Here is a 17,631-nt window from a genome sequence, read left to right on the forward strand (position 1 = left end):
ATGTTCGGGTGTACCGATCCTGTGCAGTTGTCGTTACACGTGGTCTGCCACTGCGAGGACGATCAGCTGTCTGTCCTGTCTCCCTGTAGCTCTGTTTTCACAGTACGGACATTGCAGTTTATTGCCCTGGCCACATCGGCAGTCCTCATGCCTCCTTGCAGCATGCCTAAGGCACATTCATGCAGATGGGCAGGGATCCTGGGCATCTTTCTTTTGGTGTTTTTCAGAGTCAGTAGAAAGGCCTCTTTAGTGTCCTAAGTTTTCATAACTGTGACCTTATTTGTCCACTGTCTGTAAGCTGTTAGTGTCTTAATGACTGTTCCACAGGTGCATGTTCATTAATTGTTTATGGGTCATTGAACAAGCATGGGAAACAGTGTTTAAACCTTTACAATGAATATCTGTGAAGATATATGGATTTTTACGAATTATCTTTGAAAAACAGGATCCTGAAAAAGGGACATTTCTTTTTTTTGCTGTGTTTAGGTACAATTGACTTGGATTTGTGCCACAAATGCTTAAAAGGTAACATTTGAAACAGTGGCCTGGTAAACAAAACCAAAGCATGGATTGCTGTCATTCCTTGTCCATAGACTGCTTACAGGGTAAGGAAACCAACATGTAATTTGGGTGGACTATCCCTTTAAATTCTGCCCGTTGGTTGCACGGAAAAAAATAGTTATGTTCACTCAGTATCTTTAGAAATTGGACATAGGCCTACCGACTGCCATGTATTGCTTTGCTTTGCCCAAGTCATAATCAGAATCAAGATCTAGGTACATATAATAAGCGTTGTTGTGGGTAATGACAGTAATTTACCACCAAGTGGCAGCATACATCATTCAGACACGACGTCTGCCTTTCAAATGCTTCAAGTAGGAAGTGAATTCGTCACTTCGCCAGACAGACTATGTTGGAGAAAATCCAATATTCGTTAATCGTTGACTGGTATAAAACATGTTTGGCTGTGAGTACTTACCATATAACAATTAGCAGCACTGAAAATCTGACGGACATCAGGTTATAAGGTAAGTGCGCAGAAGCATAGCAACTTTCCACACAGTCAGCTGAACTAATGCGTTGTCATTTTCCATAAATTCATCATTTAATAATGTCATGCTTTCAATGCTTAAATAATTGATAGGCCATCTAATGTGTATGTCATTGTCTAATTCAGGTAGCTCATTTTAATTAGAGTTATATTATATATTTTCAAAATTATGAAGATTTGTCATTTGAAACAACATTTATGTAAGGAATGTATAGTATGGATGAGAGATACAATGCGTAAATGTTGTTATCAAGTAGCATTCCTGGTTTGTACTCCAAATCTATATAAAGGAGAAAGTGTTACATTAAATTACAATGGCCTAAACACTTAGCGATATTGTGGCAAAAAAAAGCTCATTCATCTAAACATCTCATTTTACAGAACGTATTAAAAATAAGGTATCGCTTTATCTAATCTAGCAGCAGGCAATCATAGACGTGGAATCAGTCCGAGATAAGAGACAGTGATGCTACGGTCTTGTCTTTACAGCAATGTTGAGGACTTTAGCCTCCTATGTCTTTCTCTCCTCGTGTGTATCAAATGCAGGGACATTATTTTATAGAGGCCGGTTGAAGGTTTATAGTGTTGCACTATAAAGAGCAAATCAATATTCTTTCAGGTTTCACAAAGAGGTCCAACACCAAGGTGCTTTATAGAAAGAGCAATACAGCTTTAGACAATATCAGTCCTACTTGTTCATGTGAGAGAATGCCTGGCTGATGCCCCCTTTTTAACAGCAGACGGGGTTGTGTTTCCTTTTCTCCCAGCAGATAGGACGGTGTTTCAGACCATGGTCACTGTCGGACACCCCAGTGCCTCCAAGGAGGGCACAGAGGCCATTGTGCCTCAGGAACAAGATCCAGAGAAGAGAAGATTTCGGTCCCACTCCCAACTATATGGAGCCATCGGGGACAGCATAGGCAATGTAGGAGATAACTGCCCGACTTGTCGGGGAATAGGGCGTATTCCAAGAAGTAGGTGGCCCACTTCTGCCAGACTGACTTCTGCCAGTTGTTCCTGTGATTAACTTACATTTCAATAATGTGGCTATTTCCATGTTGGTATTCTAAGACTTGCTGATGGGATTCGGGAAGTGTCTTCCTTAAACTATTGATAACACACACTTGATTTAAGAGAAGTGATGTTGTGTATTGTGTGCAGGAAGGCTGACATACCAATAGAGCCATATCTCTAACTGTGAAATAGTAACCCTTCTTACTGTTCTCTGTATAGAACATGATCAGCTAGTGGCAGTCATCTCATGTTCAGACAAAAGACTGAGGCCCAGCCGCACGTAAGTGTGTGTGTGTGTGTGTGTCTGTTTTTGTGCATCTAATTGTGTGTGTTTGAGTGCGTGAGTGACTACTGTGTGATGTGTTTTACCCATACGTGACACTGTATACAGTAAGATTCTTTGTGAATTTAATCAAAATATAATATTTTGCTTCATAGTTGTTAACTCAAATTTTCCAGGAAACTCTACGTGTGTATCTCGGTGGTGCTGTGTCTCCTGATCTGCTTTCTGATCCTCTTCTTCCTCTTCCCACGGAGTATCTCACTATCCCCTGTCACCGTCCAATCAGTGATGGTCTTCTTCACCCCAAACAAAGTTGAAATGCAAGTCACCGTAAGTATACATGCCACACTCCCGTAGACATCAAAGACAACAGGCTCATCGTTTGGTCTATTGCATGAGGTCAGTGTGATCAAACTGTGCGTTTCCTCTTCTAGAATGTTTTCAACTTCACCAATGACAATTTTGCGGAGATGGAAGTCTTGGACTTTGATATGCAAGTCCTGATCGATGAAACCGTGATGGGCAGAATCAAGATATCTAATATGACCTCGGTCAAATCACGTTCAGAGAAATTGGTGAGTTTGATACTGTTGTTTTAATATAAATCATAATGGATCAAGTAGCCTAGCGGTTTAAAGCGTTGGGCCAGTAATTGAAAGGTCGCTGGTTTGAATCCCAAGCCGTCTAGGTGAAAAATCTGCCGATGTGCCCTAGAGTAAGGCACTTAACCCTATTTGCTCCTGTAAGTCGCTCTGGATAAGAGCGTCTACTAAATGACTCAAATGTAAAATTACACAATTGTCATACTGTCGTGCAAAGCACTTTCCTTTAAGGTCCTATATGAAACAATTTGACCTTTAATTCCCGATCTAATTGAGTTTTCCGGTCTCCTTTTTTATGTTCGTACAGTATACTGTTGTCATACCCATAATAATTGAGGACCCAGGCCTGAAGTAAGCATGATGTTTATTATCACTTATATGTTCAATATCATTACCATCACTACTTCTAAATTAGGATGGAAATATAGTATTATCTGTGTACATTATGGTACATTACCTACTCTTGGCTAGGACTTACAGTGCATTCGGAAACTATTCAGAACCCTTGAATTTTTTCACATTTTCTTACGTTACAGCCTTATTCTAAAATTGATTCAATTGTGTTTTCCCCTCATCAATCTACACACACTACCCCATAATGACAAAGCTAAAAAACATGTTTTTAGAAATGTTTGCAAAAAAACGTGGAAAAAGTCAAGGGGTCTGAATAATATATATATATATATGCTAATAAATGTCTTCGTAACTCTTCTGTTTCAGTAATTACTGCAAGTCAACCTCCATAAGGATTCACACCTTGTTCTTACTTTTGCAGTGGGTATCACACTTTTATTTAAGATATGTTAATTAAAGGACCAACTATAAACACATCCGTCTCACTACATACACTTCAAGACACTTCAGCATCTGACTACTAGGCTGTAGCATGCCTAGCTTCAGTGCTCGTCTATAGTATGCCCCATTGACTTCCTATTTCAACATACACTATAGTGTAACGACCCTGGGTTTATAAGCGCGGATATCGACTCTGCTGCTTGAGCATGCTTTTGGGCACAGTCGATAGCGCGCTGGACTTCGGGCTAGAAGGTTGAGGGTTCGAGACCTGCTCCCTGCCTGTTTCATTACAATATATACACAAGAATGTGGACACCCCTTCAAATTAGTGGATTCGGCTATTTCAGCCACACCCGTTACTGACAGGTGTATAAAATTGAGCACACAGCCGTGCGATCTCCATTGACAAACATTGGCAGTAGAATGGCTTTACTGAAGTGCTCAGTGACTTTCAACGTGGCACCGTCATAGGATGCCAGCATTCCAGTTAGTCAAATTTCTGCCCTGCTAAGTGCTGTTATTGTGAAGTGGAAACATCTAGGAGCAACAACGGCTCAGCCTCGAAGTGGTATGCCACACAAGCTCACAGAACGGGACTGTCGAGTGCTGAAGCACGTACCGGGTAAAAATGGTCTTTCCTCGGTTGCAACACTTACAACAAGTTCCAAACTGCCTCTGGAAGCAACGTCCGCACAAGAACTGTTCGTTGGGAACTTCATGAAATGGGTTTCCGTGGCCGAGCAGCCGCACACATGGCTAAGATCACTATGCACAATGCCAAGCGTCGGCTGGAGTGGTGTAAAGCTCGCCGCCATTGGACTCTGGAGCAGTGGAAACGTTCTCTGGAGTGATGAATCACGCTTCACCCTCTGACAGTCTGACGGATGCCAGGGGAAAGCAACCTGCCTGAATGCATAGTGCCAACTGTAAAGTTTGGTGGAGGAAGAATAATGGTCTGGGGCTGTTTTTCATGGTTCGGGCTAGGCCCATTAGTTCCAGTGAAGGGAAATCTTAGCGCTACAGCATACAATGACATTCTAGACAATTCTGTGCTTCCAACTTTGTGGCAACAATTTGAGGAAGGCCCTTTCCTGTTTCAGCATTACAATGCCCCCGTGCACAAAGCGAGGTACATTCAGAAATGGTTTGTCGAGATCGGTGTGGAAGAACTTGACTGGCCTGCACAGAGCCCTGACCTGAACTCCATCAAACACCTGTGGGATGAATTGGAACGGCGACTGCGATCCAGGCCTAATTGCCCAACATCAGTTCCCTGCCTCAATAATGCTCTTGTGGCTGAAAGGATGTAAGTCCCCACAGAAATGTTCCAACATCTAGTGGAAAGCCTTCCCAGAAGAGTGGAGGCTGTTATAGCAAGAAAGGGTGGGGCGACTCCATTTTAATGCCCATGATTTTGCAATGAGATGTTTAACGAGCAGGTGTCCACATACTTTTGGTCATGTAGCACATCTCGACTGGAACTGCCCAGACACTCAAACATACATATCCTGTACTTCTAAGAATGATTTACAAAGTCGTTTTGCTGACTATTCTTGTCAGTGGCCTTGAAGACCTTTGGCCAAGTAAACATGTTTTGACCAACTTCTTTTCACCTAGACAAAATCTGAATATTGCTTTTCAAGACCCAAAACTAATACTACGGGAGCCAAAATAGGAATGCTTTCAGCCTTTTCAAAACGTGGATGAATTCCCCTTTTCAAGCCACGTGTTCAAAATATGTCACTCATTTGTTTAATGTCCGCTTGGGATTAATCCGGTTGTAAAAACTAGTAACAGTGTAATTATAGTCGTTCCTTTTAGCTCATAAACCAACCCAATGTTCAGTCATTGCATTTGTTATTACCGAAAAAGGTAGTCGGGAATAACAAATGTTTGAACTTTGACCATTTTTCACATTTTGAAACAGGAGACTGGGCACTTGCAGTTGAAGATTTCAAAATGTCCGCCTTAATATTCCCTCTTTGTCTTTCACAGAATGACAATGAATGTGTCCTACCTGGCTCACTCAGAGCAGCTGTCCAAAGACACCTTTGAGTACATTGACTGTGGAGCCAACACCACCATTCCCCACCCTATCGGGCAAATTATTTTTGAACGATGAAAGCCTGGCAACGAGGGATTCCCAAAGTGAAAATATGTATTATAAACAAGATAGACTCATCAAAGGGAAATGTAAACGTATTGTAGTAGACAATATTAATAATTCTAGTATTGTCCTCTGCTCTGCCCACATTATTTGCTGTGCAATATTCTTCTAAAGTAGTTTTCTGAATGATTTATGAACTGTGAAAGTACACGTTGGTTGTTTTAACATAATTGTAGGGATTTAGAACATATATGAGATGTGTGATAATGATTCAGAATACAAATTAAATTCCACAAGACATGTTATGTGCACTTTAAAAGTTTACTGCATTGATATTCAGTATGCAATTGGCTTGTAATTCCATTAACCTCCATTAACCTTACAGTATATAACAAGGTAAATAACATTTCCTAAGTGTTGCCATGATTTGACTGTAAGAGGAAGTGACAACTTCCTGGACAGGGTGTGGACTCAGACTATTTGCACACTTGGAACTTTTGAGGGACTTGGCTGAAATACCTAGCACCTTTTCTGCTTTTTAAAGTATTTCTTTGAAGACACTGACATGCCCCCACCCCCCACAGCTACAGATGTTGATGTACTGTAGGAGCGGTTATTGTTGTCATTGAGAGCCTCTAACAATAAGGTGGTGCTGTCCCTAGCAACCACTGCTGTGAGTACTGGATGGACTGAAACACATCAAACAACAATCTTCATGAATCTGATGTCATCAATGCAGAGTTTCGGATTTGTCCTTTTAGACAGAATCCCAATTTGAGGTTAAATCAAGTTTCTAGAATATTATTGAATTTCCCTGTCAATCGTCACAACATGATTAGTAACATAAATAGGCCATATTCTACTCTCAATTTCTTAGATTGAAACCATGAAAGCTGTGCCCCTGGTAACTAGAGGTCCTATGGTAGTAGAATGGACATGTTTGGCTAAGGTTGTCCCCATAACTCAACAGTGTGTGATGCAAGAACGGAACTCACTATCTGTCGTCAATCTGGGCACTGTAGCTGTCTTTGTTAGTGTGCACACGTGCAGTGCACAGTTTCACCTGCTATAAAGAGAAAAGCATATAGAGAGAGGGTTATAAAGAAGTTAGATTCAGTTAATTGCATAGACATGTATAACCTCTAGCAAGGGATGAGAATACCTTAACCCAACGACACATCCAGCACAATGGGTAGGACTGGCATGTTTGGCGCCTCAGGCTGGCTCTCTACCACCAGAGCAGGTCACTTCACATCCTATACATCCAAGAGAGAAATCATCTCTTTATACACATTGCTAAGGCTCTGTGATTTAGTCTACCACTGGAATAACATTGTGACCTTGACTGAAATAGCTACGGTATCAACAATGTCCTATATATCTCCTACTTTAATGTCATCGCTAATTATAGGAACAATGGCCCTCCCTGCCTTATGAGTGATAGTCACGCGGCGTTCTGCCTGCGCCGTGCTTCCCACGCTGTGAAGAAGGAGGACGTTTACAGTATTGGACCACATAGCGTAATCTGCGCATTGTAATTACCCTGATTGATGAGCACTCAAGAACCTGGGCTCGTTTGAGTGGTAAGGCGAATGTAACCGACTGTCAAAAGTCGGACACTACCCACAGGACACAGACCTCAATTCAACTCCACGTTGGTTCAAATGATGTAGAAGCTATGGGCAATGCCTACAAATAATTTGTTCCTTTAACATGGTGGGATCAGTTTGCGCCTGTAAAAATAATTATGTGAGAAATGGCGGAGGTAACCCATTTAACTTGTATTTTTTATCCGTTACATTGACATTTTACTGCAAAAGTAATGTTTATGTGCGCTACGTCATCATGCACAGCCTTTTATCTGCAACAAATCAATTTGATAGAAACACATCTCTGGTAGGAAAATGCACATACTGTTTTTATGCAGATTTTCGAACATTCACATTAACATCTGTCGCCAATTGAACGCAAACCTAGTTACTGATGTGGTTTTCCAACAGCAAGGCTCAGTGCAACATGGCAGAAGTGTTGCCAGTAACCACGTTTCCATCCACAGTTTTTATGGTAAAAATACTTAATGACCTTTGATCACATGAACTTTGTAAAATTCATGCAGTCAACATGTAGGTGCAAGTCAGGCAATTTTTATCCTAGTAATGTAATACACTTTGAAAGGCCGTGAACTTCACAAAAGTGATCCACTCGAACGCGCCCCCTGTGATGCAATCCTTTGAAGAGGCATAAAAACTGCATGCACCGACTAGCTACATCTAATCACAGAATCGAGTTGAATATAATAGAATAACTGTTTGCGCAATAATACATAAGATCAATTCACAAACTGCATTGATTATGTTTATACTAAACATAAATTGTAAATTTATTACTTTCCTAAATAGACAGAAATGCACTTGCCAATGAGCTCTTCAGACAGCAATAACAGGACAACATCAACTGCCCTTACTGAAGACAGATCTGACTGTGCTTCTGGTTGTGGCATCATGACATGATAATGACAATGCAAGATTAAACAAAACTGTTTTGTGCAATGAATTCCATCCCATTCTTACCCAGTGGTAGTGGTTATTTTTGACACAAGGTGGCGCCAAAGTCTGTCCATACCATACAATTAGGAATTAGACACATTTTATAGGATCTCTATGGTCCACACACTCAACAGGGGAATAGATTATTGAGTGACGTCACCTCGGGTTGTCGTTCTATCAGTTGTGCGCGCTATTCCACTCCACTGTTTATTGCTCCACCAGTGCAGGGAGCAGACGGACAGATATGAGCGCGCAGAGATAAACTATATTTGGATGTATGAATATATGGATGTGGTCGCTGCGCTAGGATTATGCCATATTTGTACATTCAAGAGGTCTAGAAGGTAAATATATTTGACAATAGTTTTTATCAGGTTATTTATTATACGATTTTGTACAGATAGAGATAGGGTATCTTACTGCAATGCCGTCTGAGTTGTAATGCTATGCACATGGTTGGTGAGAGCGGTTTCATTCCAGTAAAATGTCTCACCCATAGAAGGCAAATCTACATTCCTCAGATTGGTTTCATTCCTCAGATTGGTGCCAGAATTACAGTCAGGCTATTTTCTTCAATCTGATGTTCTCACAATTAAAGAGTTGGGATGGAAGCCTATGGAGAAAATATGGGTTGTGTTTATTGAAGTTGTGTGTTTCTCTTTAGAAACCAAAGCCTCATAAAAACAATTGGATTATAATCACAATCATAGCCCAGCATTAACTGCATTCAGTGTGCAAATGCATAGATATTCCCTCATTCATATTAAACTTGTAAGCAATGTGCCCCAAGAGAGCCATTGGGATTTGACTGTATTATGAGGATTAGAATAGTGGCAAAAAATACAACTATAACAGCCAGCCACCAATTAAATGTTGTCAGCCCTACCGCTCCTTACCATTTTAAACCCAAACCATAATTTATCTTGATCAATTCTGAATGAAATTGTGCTATCTGGACATTTCCTATGACCAACAATACAATTGACCTTGTCTTGGACTATGGCTGTTATGGTTGTGGTTTTATTCCAACAAAGGATAACCAATTGGTCTCAATTGTTGCTTGGCTAGTTGCAATTCAATTGAATAACAATTGCATTAGTCATTGATCAGTCTCATTATTTGCAAACATATCAACTAACCATAGAAGCAATCATTAATGTGTTGTATTACAGTGTCTAATGACATTTCCTGTCTGTGTCATTGTTTATTATTGTGTAATCGCACATCAATTGTTGTGATACCTGTCAATCTCATTGTCTAGTCTTTAAATAGTAACTCATTTTTGTGTTTGTGTTTTGATAAGGGCCACAGTCCTGTGGCCATCCAGTCTGCCACCTTCACCTTTGAAGAGGGTGCCAATGCCAACCTATTAGAAAGGATTAACCAGAATTTGCCACCTCACATAAAGAGGTGAGAACATCCCATTGCCATGGGGAACCAGCTGACCGAGATAGCCCCCAACACTCCTTTCCTGCAAAACTTCCAGTCCTTACACGTTGTGGTGATTGGCCTGGATGCGGCTGGCAAAACCTCTCTGCTCTACAGACTGAAACTCAAGGAGTTTGTCAAGACCATCCCGACCAAGGGCTTTAACACGGAGAAGATCAAGGTAGCGGTGGGCAGCTCGCGGGCCATCACCTTCCAGGTCTGGGACGTAGGGGGCCAGGAGAAGCTACGGCCCCTCTGGAAGTCGTACACGAGGCGGACCGATGGCATGGTGTTCGTGGTGGACTCCACCGAGACCGAACGTATGGAGGAGGCCAAGGTGGAGCTTCACAAGATCACCCGTACCTCGGAGAACCAGGGGGTGCCCGTCCTGGTGCTGGCCAACAAGCAGGACCTGGCCTCAGCTCTGTCTGTGAATGAGGTGGAGAAGGCCCTGGCTGTCCATGAACTGAATGCCTCCACACTGCACCATGTACAGAGCTGCAGCGCCGTGGATGGACAGGGCTTACAACCAGGCCTAGAGAAACTCTACGAGATGATCTTGATGAGGAAGAAGATGGTGAAACACAACAAACATAGAAAGAGATAAGCCTTTGGTTGTCCTGAGTTACAGAGATATTTATGTACTGACTATGTAACTCTTTGAGCAGAAGTCCCGCCCCTTTAAATAAAAAGGAGGGCTTTTTGGCCAACAAAGATGGCCCAGGGGACAGGAGAAATGGATTTGGCCTTTATGTGACATGCAGTATTGATACACTGTGTCTTTCATACCTTGTATTAGCCACACAGCTGCCATTTGGATGCAAGAAATATGTAATAGCCACAACAGAATGTAGCTGCCTATGACATATTTTATCACACAAAGTTGGACTCACTTGTTTGCACCACAACACATTAGGAATATGATACTGAACTTTGAACTCTGTACTCTGGATTTACATGACACATTTACATTATATGAAGCTAAATGGTATAGATATCAAATGGGACACCAAGGCTATTACAGTATTATTATTATTATTATTATTATTATTAATACTTTTTTATTCCAAGTGCATTGCACTTATACCACAGAGGTTAAGTTTCAGTTGGATTCACACTGTTTTCAGAAGTTGTAAACTGTTTGTAACACTGAATAATTAATAAATCAGCACACTGTGTTAAATATATGTTGATATCTATTGAGACAACATCATAGTGTAAAGCTAACACAGCATGCATTTTAATGGGGCTTGGGACTAAATGCATTTAACTGTATGTTGTTAAAGGATGGCAAAAGGAAGCCATTTTAAATCAAATTGTATTCGTCACATGCTTTGTAAACAACAGATGATGACTAACAGTGAAATGCTTACTTACAAGGCAGAGAGAAAGAAAATAAATAAATAATAGCAAAGTAATAATACGTGATAATGAAAGTAATAATAGATACACAATGAGTAACGATAACTTGGTTATCTACAAGGGGTACCAGTGCCGAGTTGATGTGCAGGGGTAGAAGGTATTTGAGGTAGATGTGCACATATAACAGTAGCAGCAGCGTATGTGATGAGTCAAAAAAAGTTAGTGCAAAAAGGCTCAATTCACGTAGTCCAGGTAGCTATTTAACTACATACAGTACCAGTCAAAAGTTTGGAGAAAACCTACTCATTGAATGGTGTTTCTTTATTTGGACTATTTTATACAGAATAATAGTGAAGACATCAAACCTATGAAATAACACATATGGAATCATGTATTAACCAAAAACGTGTTGAACAAACCAGATATATTTTAGATATTAGATTCTTCAAAGTAGCCACCTTGATGACCAGCTTCACCTGGAATGCTTTTCCAACAGTCTTAAAGGAGTTCCCACATATGCTGAGCACTTGTTGGTTCTTTTCCTTCACTCTGCAGTCCAACTCATCCCAAACCATCTCAATTGGGTTGAGGTCGGGTGATTGTGGAGGACAGGTCAACTGATGCAGCCCTCCATCACTCTCCTATATGTCAAATAGCCCTTACACACCCTGGAGGTGAGCTTTGGGTTATTGTCCTGTTGAAACACAATTGATAGTACCACTAAGCACAAACCAGATGGGATAGCATATCACTGCAGAATGCTGTTGTAGCCTTGCTGGTTAAGTGTGCCTTGAATTCTAAATAAATCACTGACAGTGTCACCAGCAAAGAGCCCCCACACCATCACACCTCCTCCTCCATGCTTCACGTTGGAACCACACATGCGGAGAACATCTGTTCACCTACTCTGTCTCACAAAGACTCGGCGGTTGGAACCAAAAATCTAAAATTTGGACTCATCAGACCAAAGGACAGATGTCCACCGGTCTAATGTCCATTGCTCATGATTCTTGGCTCAAGCGAGTCTATTCTTATTATTGGTGTCCTTTAGAAGTAGTTTCTTTGCAGAAATTTGACCATGAAGGCCTGATTCATGCACTCTCATCTGAACAGTTGATGTTGAGATGTGTCTATTACTTGAACTCTGTGAAGCATTTATTTGGGCTGCAATCTGAGATGCCGTTAACTCTAATTAATCTATCCTCTGCAGCAGAGGTAACTCTGGGTCTTCCTTTCCTGTGCGGTCCTCATGAGAGCCAGTTTCATCATAGCGCTTGGTTGGTTTTATGGATTGACTGACCTCCATGTCTTAAAGTAATGAAGTAACGTGCCCTCTATTTTCTTATATGAGCTGTTCTTGCTGTAATATGGACTTGGTCTTTTACCGAATAGGGATATCTTCTGTATACCAACCCTACCTTGTCACAACATAACTGATTGGCTCAAACGAATTAAGAAGGAAAGAAATTCCGCCAATTAACTTTTGACAAGGCACACCTGTTAATTGAAATACATTCCAGGTGAATACCTCATGAAGCTGGTTGAGAGAATGGCAAGAGTGTGCAAAGGCAAATTGAAGAATCTCAAATATAAAATATATTTTGATTTGTGTAACACTTTTTTGGTTACTAGATGATTCCATATGTGTTATTACATAGTTTTGATGTCTTCACTATTGCTCTATAATGTAGAAAATAGTACAAATATAGAAAAATATAGAAAACCCCTGTAATGAGCAGGTGTGTCCAAACTTTTGACTGGTATGTAAGTATGTAGCACTCTTATGGCTTGGGGATAAAAGCTGTTCATGGTCCTGTTGGTTCCAGACTTGGTTCATCTGTACCGCATGCTGTGCGGTAGCAGAGAGAACAGTCTATGGCTGGAGTCTTTGACCATTTTTAGGGCTTCCTCTGACACTGCCTGGTATAGTGGTCCTGGATGGCAGAGCGCTCGGCCCTGCTGATGTGCTGGGCTGTAAGCACTACCCTCTTTAGCGCCTTGCTGTCGGATGCCAAGCAGTTGCCATACCAGGCGATGATGCAGCCAGTCAAGATGCTTTTAATGGTGCAGCAGTAGATATTTTTGAGGACCCATGCCAAATATTTTCAGCCTCCTGAGGGGGAAGAGGCGTTGTCGTGCCCTCTTCACAACTGTGTTGGTGTGTTTGGACCATGACAGATTCTTAGTGATGTGACAGAAAGGAACACAAAGCTCTCAACCCGCTCCACTACAGCCCTGTAGATGTAAATGGGTGTGTGTGTGCTCTGCCCTCCCTTTCCTGTAGTCCACCATCAGCTCCTTTGTCTTGCTTAAGTTAAGGGAGGTCTCTGACCTGCTCCCTATAGGCTGTTTCATCATCGTCGGTGATCAGGCCTACCACCGTCGTGTGCTCAACAAACTTAATTATGGTGTTGGAGTCGTGTACAGCCATGCAGTCGTGGGTGAACAGGGGGTACAGGAGGGGACTAACTACGCACCCCTGAGGGGCCCCCGTGTTGAGTGCCAGCGTGGCAGATGCATTGTTGCCCACCCTCACCACCTGGAGGTGTTCCGTCAGGAAATCCAGGATCACGTTGCAGTGGGAGGTGTTCAGTCCTAAGCTTAGTGATGAACTTGGAGGGCACTGGTGTTGAACGCTTTGCTGTTGTCGATGAAAAGCGTTCTTACGTAGGTGTTCCTTTTGTCCGAATGGGAAAGAGCAGTGTGGAATGCAATAGAGATTTTGGCATCCGCGGATCTGTTTGGGCGGTATGTGAATTGGAGTTGTGTCTGGGATAATTGTTTCTGGGATGATGGTGTTGATGTGAGCGATGACCAGCCTTTTAAAGCCTTTCATGGCAACAGATGTGAGTGCGATAGTCATTCAGAAATGTTACCTTGGCGTTCTTGGACACAGGGACTATGGTGGTCTGCTTGAAATATGTAGGTAATACAGATTGGGTCAGGGAGTGGTTAAAAATGAAATGTCAGTGAAGACACTGCCAACTGGTCAGCGCATGCTCTGAGTACGCCTCCTGGTAATCCGTCTGTTGAAGGTTAACCTGTTTAAAGGTCTTGGTCACATCAGCTCCGGAGAGCGTGATTGCACGTCTGGAACAGCTTGTGCTCTCACGCATGGTTCAGTGTTGCTTGCCTCGAAGAGAGCATAGAAGGCATCTTCATTTGATCACGCATTAGGAAATGCGAATTGTAGTGTTTTTGAGGTGTAGAATGCTTTGAAAGTTTGTAATTGCCACATTAAATTGTCAGACTGGATTTATCCTAACTGAAAATGTATCAACCTGTCACGTTCTGACCTTAGTTCCTTTGTTATGTCTTTGTTTTAGTTTGGTCAGGGGGTGAGTTGTGGTGGGTAGTCTATGTTCTTTTTTCTATGTTGTGTTTATGTATTTGGCCTAGTATGGTTCTCAATCAGAGGCAGGTGTCGTTCGTTGTCTCTGATTGAGAATCATACTTAGGCAGCCTTTTCCCACCTGTGTTTTGTGGGTGATTATTTTCTGTTTAGTGTTTTCTGCACCTTACAGGACTGTTTCGTTTTTTTTGTTTATTCACGTTGTTATTTTGCATTTCAGTGCTCAGTAAATAAAGCATCATGAACACATACCACGCTGAGCATTGGTTCGATCTCTCATACTCCTCGTCAGAGGAAGACGAATGCCGTTACACAACCCCTCGAAAAATGTCCATTCATTATTATCCACATAATAATTCACATGTTCTGTTTCTGCAGGATTATTTTCCTGCTGTGGTCAAACTGGTCAAATTAAGAGCATAACTTTAGACCCTAGACATTTTAATAGGTGTAGTAGGCTGAGGCAAAAATATCCTTCAGGTATGATTGTAATTTGGTTTATGCACAGTGCTGAGAGCTGTATGATGGAAAGGTTATTCAAAACTCAAATCCTGCCCTGAGGTGATGTACAGAACTTGACTAGTTTTCACTTCTGTACTACAGGTAATCATCATATAGCTTCTCTTTATGATAGTCTCACTGCCAGTGCCTGAGCAAAGGGAATGTCCTACTGCAAATCAGCCAGCACTGAAAGAGCTAAGTTCACCATAATCCCACAGAAAGAATAAGTAATATTGCATAAAATAACAAGTGCTACTGTTGTTTACTGTTACATATGCATTCCTACTGCTCTCCAGTATGTTCTCCACTATTTGCATTATATTCCTTGGCATAAAGACACCGGTAATAATGATATGAAGGGCTCTTTACCTCAAGTATCTCTTCTCCTCTATTAATGGCTGAGTCAGAAAGTGGGCTATGGAGAGCAGCACCCACCCCCAGTCCAAATCCATTTACTTTGATTTCCACTCAGCTAGGCTGACAGCTGCTTACATTGTAATCAAATCAATTAGTAGTGTGGTTGTGGAAACTTGTGGGCAGAATCAAACAGGTTCGGGGAATAATAAAGATGGATAGCAGTGGGCTTTGGTTACTATGGCAGAGCTACAATAGTGTCAGAAGGTGAGTGTAGCTGGTGCATGAAGTCAGGCGCAGGAGAGCAAAATGAGTGAGCAACGTACTTTACTCAAAAAATAAAGGCACAAGTTAAACAAATATACTTGACCAATAACCCACGGTAAATAGTACGCACGGGTGAACACAGCACCCTTCGAAAAAACACAGCCATCATGAACCAAACTGAACATAGAAATAAACACGCACAACAAACATGGGGGAAACAGAGGGTTAAATACATGAACATGTAATTGGATAATGAAAACCAGGTGAGTAGAAAATAAAGACAAAACCAATGGAAAATGAAAGATGGATCAGCGATGGCTAGAAGACCGGTGACGTCGACCGCCGAACGCCGCCCGAACAAGGAGAGGGACCGACGAAAGTGTACACTTTAGATCTTGTGTATACTTAATTATAAATACAATAGTGAAAATTAATTAATTAAAGGAGGACAGGGGCAGATTACCGAAAGGGGCACACAGGGCACGTGTGTATAATTGCAGGAAATTAGCTTTAAAACAGCTAAATATTCTCTCAGACTCATGGCAAAATGTGTATAATTGCAAGAAATTAGTTTTACAAAGGCTAAATATTCTCTCAGTCTCATTAAAAAATGTGTAGAATAGCAAGAACTTTGCTTTGAAAAGGCTAAATGTTCTCTCAGCCTCCTGGCAAAATGTGTATAATTGTAGGAGATTAGCTTTAAAACAGCTAAATGTTCTCTCAGCCTCATGGCAAAATGTGTAGAATTGCAGGAAATTAGCTATAAAACAGCTAAATGTCCTCTCAGCCTCATGGCAAAATGTGTAGAATTGCAGGAAATTCGTTTTAAAACGGCTAAATGTTCTCTCAGCCTCATGGCAGAATGTGTGGAATAGCAGAACATTACCTTTAAAACTAGGGGTAAATTAAATTGACCAGCTAATTGAATGTTATCTTATAGCGGATAAGACACAGCCACCTGCTGAGAAAGTCCAATTAAGAAGAGACACTACTGTCTCTAAGGCCTGGAGCAAACAAACGTGCACTCTCCCTCCCCTTCTGTGCTAGATATAGAGACATACTGGCTGCCAAATAGATATGCTTTATTCTAAATCCAACTACAATTTTGGAAATAGTCCTTAATGAAGAAACAACAATAATATTTCATATTATTCAGTCCAAATTATTGGCGAAGATGTTTTTTTTTTGTTGAGTGCACTCAACTATAGAGAAATATTTGGCAGATGGAACATTGGTTGAAGCTGTTGATTTCCTGATAAAATTAAAGAAGGTTTTCTGAAGATAGAGATTCTAGAGGGAAATCCAGCAAACTCAACAATACTCCCAATTGAAAACGTTTGCTATTTTTGGACTTTTCTATCACTGTTTTCTCCTAAAGGGTTTCTTTTTTTAATCCATTTGGGTCTGTCCCAGATTCCATAATGTACTGCAAGCCCATTGGCCCATGAACCAATCTACAATCTACATTCCCATGCAATGATAATGTGCATTCTGCCAACTAAGTGTTCCAGCTTCTATAGAACACTGTACATTTGTCTCTGATAACGACTGATAAGGAGTTAGAGTATGTACCACCCGTTGATATACAGTAATCTACAGCAACCTTACCCCAACCTTATAACAACCTTACCACAACCGTATTTCAACCGTACCACAACCTTATAACAACCTTAGCTGACGCTGATTTGCAACGCAAAAGTTTGTTGGCTGCCAAACAACAGTCTCTAGAGTCTGGGCCTCTGCACATTGACACAAACCATGACTGTGACCTGCATGATCTTACACACCAAGTTATTCACAACAATCTGTTCATTAAAACCTCTGAGCGGTATTTGTAGAGTCATCCTGACACAACAGCTGGTAACTGGAATTCATTAGCCTAACCTCAGAAAGGAAGTTGCTAAACTGACACAGAGTATTTCTCAACTATGGAAACTTCAATGACTTCAAATGGCAAATATTAGCATTT

General features: G+C 41.3%; 2 protein-coding genes across 6 annotated transcripts; both read left to right on the top strand.

Annotated features, from left to right (window-relative positions):
• Window positions 1-844: 844 nt before the first annotated feature.
• On the top strand, window positions 845-6,256 carry LOC109865698 (transmembrane protein 106B). 5 transcript variants are annotated; one of them, XM_020454076.2, is made up of 8 exons: window positions 845-1,028; window positions 1,822-2,025; window positions 2,285-2,345; window positions 2,525-2,678; window positions 2,783-2,923; window positions 3,258-3,301; window positions 3,671-3,724; window positions 5,741-6,256. In XM_020454076.2, the coding sequence occupies exons 2-8, from the start codon at window positions 1,842-1,844 to the stop codon at window positions 5,865-5,867; spliced, it is 765 nt and encodes a 254-aa protein (XP_020309665.1). In that variant the 5' UTR covers window positions 845-1,028; window positions 1,822-1,841; the 3' UTR covers window positions 5,868-6,256. The 5 variants fall into 5 exon arrangements, with proteins under 5 accessions (XP_020309665.1, XP_020309668.1, XP_031655526.1 ...); XM_031799666.1 differs by lacking the exon at window positions 845-1,028 and adding an exon at window positions 1,568-1,696 and having other exon boundaries at window positions 5,741-6,150; XM_031799665.1 differs by lacking the exon at window positions 845-1,028 and having other exon boundaries at window positions 1,704-2,025; window positions 5,741-6,157.
• A 637-nt stretch (window positions 6,257-6,893) lies between these two features.
• Window positions 6,894-11,009, top strand: LOC109865699 (ADP-ribosylation factor-like protein 4D). The gene is made up of 2 exons (XM_020454080.2): window positions 6,894-8,742; window positions 9,702-11,009. Exon 2 carries the CDS (start codon window positions 9,828-9,830, stop codon window positions 10,431-10,433), a length of 606 nt encoding a protein of 201 aa, XP_020309669.1. The 5' UTR covers window positions 6,894-8,742; window positions 9,702-9,827; the 3' UTR covers window positions 10,434-11,009.
• Window positions 11,010-17,631: the final 6,622 nt, after the last annotated feature.

The sequence above is a fragment of the Oncorhynchus kisutch genome, linkage group LG20 (assembly GCF_002021735.2).
Source record: "Oncorhynchus kisutch isolate 150728-3 linkage group LG20, Okis_V2, whole genome shotgun sequence".
NCBI lineage: Eukaryota > Metazoa > Chordata > Actinopteri > Salmoniformes > Salmonidae > Oncorhynchus > Oncorhynchus kisutch.

Bases quoted from the DNA above. Each gene is read 5' to 3' on its own strand.
- LOC109865699 (XM_020454080.2), top strand. From the start codon at position 9,828: ATGGGGAACCAGCTGACCGAGATAGCCCCCAACACTCCTTTCCTGCAA.
- LOC109865698 (XM_020454076.2), top strand. From the start codon at position 1,842: ATGGTCACTGTCGGACACCCCAGTGCCTCCAAGGAGGGCACAGAGGCC. The intron at 2,924-3,257 runs GTGAGTTTGATA...ATGTTCGTACAG, and splicing joins AATCACGTTCAGAGAAATTG to TATACTGTTGTCATACCCAT. The intron at 3,302-3,670 runs GTAAGCATGATG...CTTCTGTTTCAG, and splicing joins ATTGAGGACCCAGGCCTGAA to TAATTACTGCAAGTCAACCT.